The sequence below is a fragment of the Hylobates moloch genome, unplaced genomic scaffold (assembly GCF_009828535.3).
Source record: "Hylobates moloch isolate HMO894 unplaced genomic scaffold, HMol_V3 SCAFFOLD_12, whole genome shotgun sequence".
Taxonomy (NCBI): Eukaryota; Metazoa; Chordata; class Mammalia; order Primates; family Hylobatidae; genus Hylobates; species Hylobates moloch.
The window spans coordinates 49,361,707-49,371,927 of NW_026652287.1; the positions used below are offsets into that span (position 1 = coordinate 49,361,707).

At 56.6% G+C, this 10,221-nt stretch overlaps 1 protein-coding gene across 1 annotated transcript; it reads left to right on the plus strand.

Annotated features, from left to right (window-relative positions):
• Positions 1-1,232: 1,232 nt before the first annotated feature.
• On the plus strand, positions 1,233-5,188 carry KLF2 (KLF transcription factor 2). The gene is made up of 3 exons (XM_032170023.2): positions 1,233-1,479; positions 1,713-2,529; positions 3,354-5,188. Exons 1-3 carry the CDS (start codon positions 1,405-1,407, stop codon positions 3,527-3,529), a joined length of 1,068 nt encoding a protein of 355 aa, XP_032025914.1. The 5' UTR covers positions 1,233-1,404; the 3' UTR covers positions 3,530-5,188.
• The last annotated feature ends 5,033 nt before the right edge of the window (positions 5,189-10,221 follow it).

A 10,221-nucleotide genomic window follows, 5' to 3' on the forward strand; every position in this document is an offset into this window, starting at 1 on the left:
TAAAGTGGAGGTCCCCTAGGGCAGGGATCTTGTCTATCTCTTGGTTACTGTGTCCCCAGTGCCCACCCAGGGTTGGCAGACAGTTGTAACAGGAGTGACAGTCCCTGGCCAGCAGGGATATGGTGTGGGGGACAGAGATGGAGCATTGAAGGGACCCATTGGGCAGCATTGTCCTCTGACGCCCCCAATGCTGGAGCTGTATTGGGGGAATGACTGTCATCACCGTCCTCTCAGTTACTTAATTCACTTATGCAAGTCAGTAAAGGAACCCAGCCTGCCTGTGCCTGCTGCACCTCTAACTTCTCCCAACCACCTCTGCCTCAGTTTCCCTGCACTTGACGGGCTTACTTGAGGTTGGGGAGGAGGGAGTGGGTGTCTCAGTCAAAGATTTAACGTGTCTTGATGTTACCACACATAAGTTTTGTTTTGTTTGTTTTTTTTTTTGAGACAGAGTCTTCTCTGTCACCCAGGCTGGAGTGTAGTGGTGTGATCGTATCTCACTGCAGCCTAGACCTCCTGGGCTCAAGCGATCCTCCCACCTCAGCCTCCCACTACACCCGGCTAATTTTTTTTTATTTCTTAAGAGATGGGGGCCACTGTGTTGCCCAGGATGGTCTTGAACTCCTGGCCTCGAGTGATCCTCCTGTCTCAGCCTCCCAAAGCGGTGGGATTACAGATGTGAGCCACTGCGCCCGGTCTACACAAGCTGTTTTTTTTTTACAGGGTGATGTGCAACGGTGGGTCCCTCTGGGTAGTCCCACGACAGATGAGGGGCCCAGCCTCACCCATCCATGAATCCTGGAGACTCCAGGCTTCCCATTCACCCAGGGTTCTGCGGCCCTCTCTGAGGCTGGAGCCAATCTCCCCTTCCGTCAAGGGATCCGGGGAAACCGCCAATCCCGGTGCTCCCCTGAGAGTCTCTGAGAGGCCCCGACACCGCCCCCGCTCCAGGTCCCCGGGATGCTCGCGCAGGCGGGAGCCCGGGGCTCCCGGGGGATCCCTGAGCGTCACGCCGCTGTTGTGGAGCGCGTGTTGACAACGTCGCCGGGGAGACGGGCGGGGGCGGGGCCCGGGAGAGGGGGAGGCGCGGCCCTTGGCGGCGCGCGAGGGGCCGGGCTGTCAGCGCAGGGCCCAGGCCGCCGCAGTGGCCACGGCCGCCGCCGCCCGCCGGCTTATATACCGCGGCTAAATTTAGGCTGCGCCCGGAGCTCGTCCCCATCCGGGACGCGTTTCCGCCGCCGCCGCTTTGGCCCGGCCCCCGCGCGCGCCGTGCCTATAAGGCTTGGGCGGGCCCGGCCGCGGCCCACAGAGCCTTCCCCGCCCGCCCGCGCCCCGACCAGCCCGGCCTCGGGCAGCCACTCACCGGTGTCCCCCGTCCGCGTCCTTCCTCCCCGGGTCCCGGCCATGGCGCTGAGTGAACCCATCCTGCCGTCCTTCTCCACTTTCGCCAGCCCGTGCCGCGAGCGCGGCCTGCAGGAGGTGAGGGCGGCGGGGACGGCGGGGCGGCCGGGACCGTGGGCGGCGGGCTCGGGGTAGTAGAACGTGGGCTGCGGGGTGACAGGACGCGAAGGCGGGGACTGCAGACTCAGGAGAGGAGGATGCGGGCCACGGGGATCGCGGACTCAGGGTGGTAGAAGGCGGGCAGCGGGGGCGGCAGGCAGCGCCCCCCGAGCCCCGCCGCCCGCTCACGCCCATTGCCCTGTCTCCCGCAGCGCTGGCCGCGCGCCGAGCCCGAGCCCAGCGGCACCGACGACGACCTAAACAGCGTGCTGGACTTCATCCTGTCCATGGGGCTGGACGGCCTGGGCGCCGAGGCCGCCCCGGAGCCGCCGCCGCCGCCCCCGCCGCCTGCGTTCTATTACCCCGAACCCGGCGCGCCCCCGCCCTACAGCGCCCCCGCGGGTGGCCTGGTGTCTGAGCTGCTGCGACCCGAGCTGGACGCGCCGCCGGGGCCCGCATTGCACGGCCGCTTTCTGCTGGCGCCGCCCGGCCGCCTGGTCAAGGCCGAGCCCCCCGAAGCGGACGGCGGCGGCGGCTACGGCTGCGCCCCCGGGCTGACCCGTGGACCGCGCGGCCTCAAGCGCGAGGGCGCCCCGGGCCCGGCGGCTTCGTGCATGCGAGGTCCCGGGGGCCGCCCCCCGCCGCCGCCCGACACCCCGCCTCTCAGCCCCGACGGCCCCGCGCGCCTGCCCGCGCCCGGCCCGCGCACCTCCTTCCCGCCGCCTTTCGGTGGCCCTGGCTTCGGCGCGCCCGGGCCTGGGCTGCATTACGCGCCGCCTGCGCCCCCAGCCTTCGGTCTCTTCGACGACGCGGCCGCCGCCGCGGCAGCCCTGGGCCTGGCGCCCCCCGCCGCCCGCGGTCTCCTCACGCCGCCTGCCTCCCCGCTGGAGCTGCTGGAGGCCAAGCCAAAGCGCGGCCGCCGCTCCTGGCCCCGCAAACGCACCGCCACTCACACCTGCAGCTACGCGGGCTGCGGCAAGACCTACACCAAGAGTTCGCATCTGAAGGCGCATCTGCGCACGCACACAGGTGGGCGGCACGCACGGGCCAGGAACGCAGGCGGGGGGACGCGGGAGGAGAGGTCGGATTCCCAGCGCGCGCCAGAAAATGAATTTAGGACCTCCCTTGGGGCGTGGCTCAGGGGGATCGGCAGGGAGTGCACGCTTAGGACTCCCCGGGAGGCGTGGCTCGGGAGGTTGGTTGTGGGGGCACACAGGAACACTCCCTAAGGAGGTGTGATCCGAGAGGTTGGGGTGGGGGCTTGCACGCTTAGGACGAGGGGGGCCTCAGGAGGTTGGGAAGAGCACTTAGAAAACCTCCTGGGGGCGTGGCTAGGGGGACAGTCTCAGAAAGTTGGAGAGGGGGAGCAGGTTTAGGAGCCGCTGGGCACTTGGCGCAGAATCCCCGGGGTTGAGGCTCAGGTAGTTGGGGAGTAGGTGCGCGTTTAGGAACCCCGGGGAGATGCTGCGTCTCAGGAAGTTGGGGAGGGGGCGCAGGCTTGGGACTCCTCTGGGGACACAAGGCTCAGGACCTTGGGGAGGGAGTGTGCGCTGGGAAACCTTGAGAGATTCCGTGTCTTAGAATGCTGGAGCGAGGGTGCATGCTTAGGACCCGTCGGGGGGCGTGGCTGACAACAGTGGGGAGTGGACCTTGCGCTCCTCCGACCCCCTGGGGGTGAGGATCCGGATTGTCGGGGGAGTTGGGGATGTAGGGCGAGGATCCCTCAGGGGTGCAACACTACCGCGGGGAGCGAGTCAAGGCCCTGGTTAGGGATAGGTTGCGCTCGCCGGGGTAGCCATGCGTGCCCTGTCCTAGGAGGGAAATTGAGGCTCACTCTCGCCCCCTCCCTGCAGGTGAGAAGCCCTACCACTGCAACTGGGACGGCTGTGGCTGGAAGTTTGCGCGCTCAGACGAGCTCACGCGCCACTACCGCAAGCACACGGGCCACCGGCCATTCCAGTGCCATCTGTGCGATCGTGCCTTCTCGCGCTCCGACCACCTGGCGCTGCACATGAAACGGCACATGTAGCCGGGACACCCCCGCCCACCTGCGCGCGGCCGTGGCGGGTCCCACGCGCCGGGCGCGGCCCCTTCCCAAACTGTGACTGGTATTTATTGGACCCAGAGAACCGGGCCGGGCACAGCGTGGCTACAGAGGGTCTCCCTCGATGACGACGACGACGCCACCACCACCCCAGCCCCCGTCTGTGACTGAAGGCCCGGTGGGAAAAGACCACGATCCTCCTTGACGAGTTTTGTTTTTCAAAATGGTGCAATAATTTAAGTGGCATCTTCTCTCCCACCGGGTCTACACTAGAGGATCGAGGCTTGTGATGCCTTGTGAGAAATAAGGGCCTTAATTTGTACTGTCTGCGGCATTTTTTATAATATTGTATATAGTGACTGTGACAAATATTGTATTACTGTACATAGAGAGACAGGTGGGCATTTTTGGGCTACCTGGTTCGTTTTTATAAGATTTTGCTGGGTTGTTTTTTTTTAATTAAAAAGTTTTGCATCTTTAAAAAAAAATCACAGCACTGGTCTGGCTGCTTGGAACTGGGGCCTTGGGGCACTTGGGAGGAGGGGGGAGTGGACAGTTTGATGGAGGGCAGCCCCACTAAAGCATCGTGTGCAGTGGGTCCTGCCTCTGCCAGCACCGGGACTGCCAGCTGCTGTGCCTGCCTGCCAGGAACCTGTGGGTTTTTCTGTAAATTTAAACACTGCATTTTAGGACTGAGGGAGGGTTATTTTAAGGTTGTTCTTTGAGCCATAAATTGCCTCTTTGCCCCACAGCTGGGGAAAGTGCTGGTCCCATTGACGTGGCCTCCTCTACGTTGAAAAAAACAAAAAACAAAAAACAACTTAGCTCTTCCTGGAAGCTTCTGAGGTTTTAGCCAAATCTCTGGAGTGCCAGCTTTATTTTTGTTTTTATTTTTCAAGGGGGTTAACCTGCTGAGTTTCTGGCATGTTCTGCACTTCACTCGTCTTGACATTTAGCAAATCTTTTCTTAAGGGGTGAGTTCCCCATTCTGCTAGGGGAAAACAGTGAAAACTGCATTCAAGGGCCACACATGAAGCTCTTTTCCAGATGAGGAAATGGAGACCCAGAGAGGTAGCAGCAGGGTGGTGGAGTTGGGTTGTTAGCCTGCTCTGTCTGCCTCCAAGGGTCCCTGAACCCCACTGGGAAGGGAGTGGTGGCTTTCTACAATAACCCACCTGTTGTGTGCATTGGAAGGCTAGGAGAGCCTCCCCTGTAGGTCTCCTGTTGCAAAAAATTCACTGCCTCAATGATGAGAGGTGACCAGTCTGGAAACCCACCTAGAGAGCAGAGGAGACCCCTAAATCCCACCATCCCGAGTGTCTCAGGCAAGGAGGTATCTCTCCCCCCAAATTTCCCCTGCCACCCCTCACCTTCCCCATTCTCAGGGGCCCCGGGTAACCATGACCACCAACCATTGCACAAGTTTCCAGAAAGTGAAAATAGCTCGTAAGCAGCGCCTGCTTTAAAACACTCTCACCCCGTTGCGACAGAGGCTGGGATTTCCTCCCTCCCTCCATCCTTCCTCCTCCCCAACTACAGCAGCCCTGGAAACAGCTGAGAGGTGTTTAGTAATCCACAAAAAGCAGAAATACGAGTTGACAATCTGATTCATTTTTCGAGAGTAAATAGCCTGGCCTCACTTCCGCTGGTGATGAAGGGTGTGAGTGTTTTTGAGCCTCTTGTACCCTCCGTGTGCAGCTTCTGCAAAAACTGTGCCAAGACAGAATGTTGGCCCCTCGACCTGGGGAGATGATCCTCCTTTTTAAAAGCTGGCCTCTGCAGTGCAGGGGGAAGAAGGACTTGTGGGTGGTTTAAAACAGTATTTTTTAAGGGTCTCCAGGTTTCCCTGTTCAGCTTAAACTTAGTGATCAAGCTATATTTGAAAATGTCTTCCAGGTTTCTCCTGGAAGCTTCTGAGTCCAGTGAAAGGCAAATTGTTCACGGGGCTGAAGCTGTTGAGTTTCTGTTTCTTGTGTGTCTGTTCTGTTGGAGAACAGACAGAATAGAAAGTGTGATCATTGAACACACAGTTGTACATTTCAGTAAGAGACACCAACTCAGGCAGCGCTAGGTCATACCGACTAATCCAGAAATATCCCATCATCATTTTTTTCTGCCCCTTTTTGACACTCAAATGCCAATTTCCATCAAATATCTTCTGGATCTGTGATGCTCAGTGGAGAGTGACCCAGTCTGGGGACATTTTTGGTTGTCAACTCGGGGGTGCTGCTGGCATCTGGTGGACAGAGGTGGGGGATGTTGCTAAGCATTCTGCAGTGTACAGACAGCCCCCACCACAGAGAATGGCTCAGCTCTGAATGTCAGCAGTGCTGAGGTTGAGACATCGCCTCTGGTTCCTAAAAGATCATTGCTCTTATCAGCAAGAAGGTAACTCTGTGCCAGGAAGCAAGCTTTGGTGGCAAATGCCACCCAGAAAAAGGTAAAAAGAAAACCTCACCCTCGGGCCATCTTCACCTAGGATTCTACAACCCAATCCCAATGCAAGTTTTTCTTTCTTTCTTTCTTTCTTTCTTTTTTTTTTTTTTTTTGAGACTGTCTCGCTCTGTTGCCCAGGCTAGATTACAGTGGCACAATCTCAGCTCACTGCAACTTCTGCCTCCCGGGTTCAAGCAGTTCTCCTACCTCAGCACCCCCTAGTAGCTGGTATTACACGTGCGCGCCACCACGCCCAACTAATTTTTGTATTTTTAGTAAAGATGCGGTTTCACCATGTTGGCCAGGCTGGTCTCGAACTCCTGACCTCAGGTGATCCACCCACCTCAGCCTCCCAAAGTGCTGGGATTACAGGCGTGAGCCACCACACCCAAACTCTCTCTCTCTTTCTCTTTCTCTTTCTTTTTAGAGCAGGGCATTTGTGGTCACTGGCTGAATTAGTTTTCATGGCTGTGATTTTCGCTATATTCTTTCTTTTCCCCAGGCAAAGTTATAATTATTTGTCCATGCTGTTTTTCCCCCGGTTATACATTTGTATTGTCATTTTCATGGCTGCATAATATTCCTTTTAGATATGGCAGGAGTTATTTATGCAAACAAGCACTGTGGGTAAAAGGGTTGAAAAGGGTCAAGGTTTTATTTTGTTTGGTTTGAGATAGGGTCTCGTCTGTCACCCAGGCTGGAGTGCAGTGGCACAATCACTACAATCTTGACCTCCTGGATTCAAGCAATCCTCCCGCCTCAGCCTCCCAAGTAGTTGGGATTACAGGCATGCATCACCATGCCTAGCTAATTTTTAAATTTTTTTGTACAGAGGGGATCTCACTATATTGCCCAGGCTGGGCTCAAACTCCTGAGCTCAAGCAATCCTCCCGCCTCAGCCTCTCAAAATGCTGGGATTATAGGTGCAGACCACCAAGCCCAGCTATGGCGGGGGGTGGGGGAGAGGTGACGGTTTTGAGGGGCTTATTGGCATGGTGCGGGGGAGAGATGTAGGAGCTATTTTTCTGCTAGGCATTTCCTGTAGTTCTGGGGGCCCCATCACCCGGGCAGGCTGCAGAATGATGTGGTGTGAAGTGGGAGGAGGAAGGGGGCGTTGTCAGAGGGCAAGATGTCTATAGGCTCACCCCTGACTCAGCACCCAGCCCTGTCAACACGGTTGAGTCAGCACCCACGCCCGGCAGCCCCAGGTGGAGTCCCAGGACCATAGGCTCGAGCTGACTTGTCAGGTGCCAGGGCTGGGTGGCTCCGATTGCCCCGGCCTGAGCTGTGTCAGCTGTGCCAGACCAGTGAGCATCAGCCTTGGAGCTGGGCACGGCGGTGGCTCATGCCTGTAATCCCAGCACTTCGGGAGGCCAAGGTGCGGGGATCTTTTGAGCCAAGGAGTTGAGACCAGCCTGCGCAACATAGAGAGACCCTGTTTCTGGGAGAAAAAAAAAAAAAGAGAGAGAGAGAAGAAAGAAAAAACAAAAGACATTTGGAGCTGAATCATTCTCCAGTGCGGGGCCGTCCTGTGCACTGTAGTGTTCAACAGCATCTCTGGCCTTCACTGACTCAATGCCAATTAACACCCGTCCCCTGGCCAGACCCAGTGGCTCACACCTGTAATTCCAGCACTTTGGGAGGGCGAGGCGGGTGGATCACTTGAGCTCAGGAGTTCGAGGCTAGTCTGGCCAACATGGTGAAACCCTGTCTCCACTTAAAAAAAAAAAAAAAAATTAGCTGGGCGTGGTGGCAGGCGCCTGTAATCTCTGTAATCTCAGCTACTTGGGAGGCTGAGTCAGGAGAATCGCTGGAACCTGGGAGGCGGAGGTTGCACCGAGCTGAGATGGTGCCACTGTACTCTAGCCTGGGTGACATAGCAAGAGACCATCTCAAATTAAAAAAAAGAAAGAAACCCTCAGATCAGCCGTGCAACTTTGCCTGCCTGCGCCTCAGTTTCCTTGTGTGGAAAATGAGTTTGCTGCTGTGAAAATGAAATGAGACACTAAAGCTCAGAGCCCACCCCTGGGGTGTGGCCAGCACAGTGAGTGTCCTCTGACAAGGTTGCTGTGCCTGAATTTTAAGGCCCCTTCCTCCCTCTCTCTCCCTCTCCCCACGACCCTCTTCGCTCATTCATTCATTCACCTGTTCATTCAGCAGATGCTTTGTATGCTTCAGCCTCTCGCCGAGTCCTGGCAAGCAGATATGACTCAGAATTTCAGGAGTGACTCTGGCCGGGCATAATGGCTCACACCTATAATCCCAGCACTTTGGGAGGCCGAGGCAGGCGGATCACCTGAGGTCAGGAGTTTGAGACCAGCCTGGCCAACATGGTGAAACCCCGTCTCTACTAAAAATACAAAAATTAGCTGAGTGTGGTGGCGGGCGCCTATAATCCCAGCTACTCGGGAAGCTGAGGGACAAGAATTGCTTGAACCCGGGAGGCAGAGGTTTCAGTGAGCCGAGATCACACCACTGCACTCCAGCCTGAGAGACAGAGCGAGACTCTGTCTCAAAAAAAAAAAAAAAAAAGTGATGCGGCCTCTGGTCCTTGCCCAGAGTCAGTGCCAAAATGTTTGTCGCATGACCTAACTTCGTGCTAACGGTGGACCCTGTGACTCGAGCTTGGGTGCTTTCATTCTGAGCACCTTCAACAAATTATCTCTTTCAACCTCCCCACAAGCCTGAGGGTTGCCTAAGCACCCCCATTTTCTAGAGGTGGAAAATGGGGTTCAGAGAGGGGAAGGTTAGCTGGGGGACCTGGTGCAGGTGGCAGAGCTGAAGCTTCAACCCGGGTCTGCCTGGCCCGGCCACCGCAACTCCTCCTGTGCCTAGAAACATCTGAACGCACCAATGCATCAGGTTTGCCCTGTTTCCCTCCACACACAGGTTCTAGGGGTTCCTGGAAGCCCTGCTGAGTTCCTTCTAGGCTTTTGTCTAAAAGGAACTGAGAAGCCCATTTTCCAGGAATATCCCAGACAGGGAGGGACAAGGGGCCAGGAAGAGGCTGGGTGAATAGGGTTCCCTGAGCTGCCCCATAAGAAGTTAGGAGGAGGCCGGGCACGGTGGCTTCTGCCTGTAATCCCAGCACTTTGGGAGGTCAAGGCAGGTGGGTCATTTGAGGTCAGGAGTTCGAGACCAGCCTGGCCAACATGGTGAAACCTCGTCTCTACTAAAAATACAAAAATTAGCTTGGAGTAGTGGTGGGCACCTGTGATCCCAGCTACTTGGGGAGGCTGAGGCAGGAGAATTGCATGAACCCGGGAGGCGGAGGTTGCAGTGAGCCGGGATCACACCACTGCACGCTAGCCTGGGCGACAGAGGAAGACTCCATCTCAAAAAAAAAATTAATAAGTTAAGAGGAGCCTGGGGGCCAGGCACCATGGCTCACGCCTGTAATCCAAGCACTTTGGGAGGCCAAGGCAGGTGGATTACTGGAGGTCAGGAGTTTGAGACCAGCCTGGCCAACATGGTGAAACCCCATCTCTACTGAAAAAAAAAAATACAAAAATTAGCCAGGAGTGGTGGTGTGCACCTGTAATCCCAGGTACTTGGGAGGCTGAGGCAGGAGAATCGCTTGAACCCAGGAGGCAGAGGTTACAGTGAGCCGAGATCGCACCACTGCACTCTGGCCTGGGAGACAGAGCAAGACTCTGTTTCAAAAAAAAAAAAATGCTAAACATGGAATTGCCATAGGCCCCAGTGATTCCATTCCTAGGTATAGTCCCAAGAGAAATAAAAACCGGGGCACAAACAGATACTTGCACACGCGTGTTCGAGGCAGCACCATTTACACGCTCCGGACAGTGGAAACAGCCCAAATGCCCATCAACTCACAAATCAATAAAAGTGTGGTGTATCCATATGACTCAGTGGTTTTTGTGTTTGTTTTTTGGGATAGGGTCTCACTCTGCTGCCCAGGCCAGAGTGCAGAGGTGCGATCACAGCTAAAATGCAGCCTCGGACCCCTGGGTTCAAGCAATCCTCCCACATCAGCCTCTCGGGCTGGTTCTTACTGGGGGCTCCCCTGGGTGCAGAGGCCAGGCCCAAGCTGGTGCCAGTTAGAGAAGCCATCCCTACAGTTCTAGAAGGGATACTGAGCCCAGGAGGTTGGAGACAGGAGCCTCACCAACCCTCTGCTCATAGCCTGAGCTCTTTCTCCAGCGTGATTTGATCTGCCCCATCACCTTGTTCTTTTCTCTCTCATCCCATATTTTCTTTCATTCTTTCTCTTTATTGTG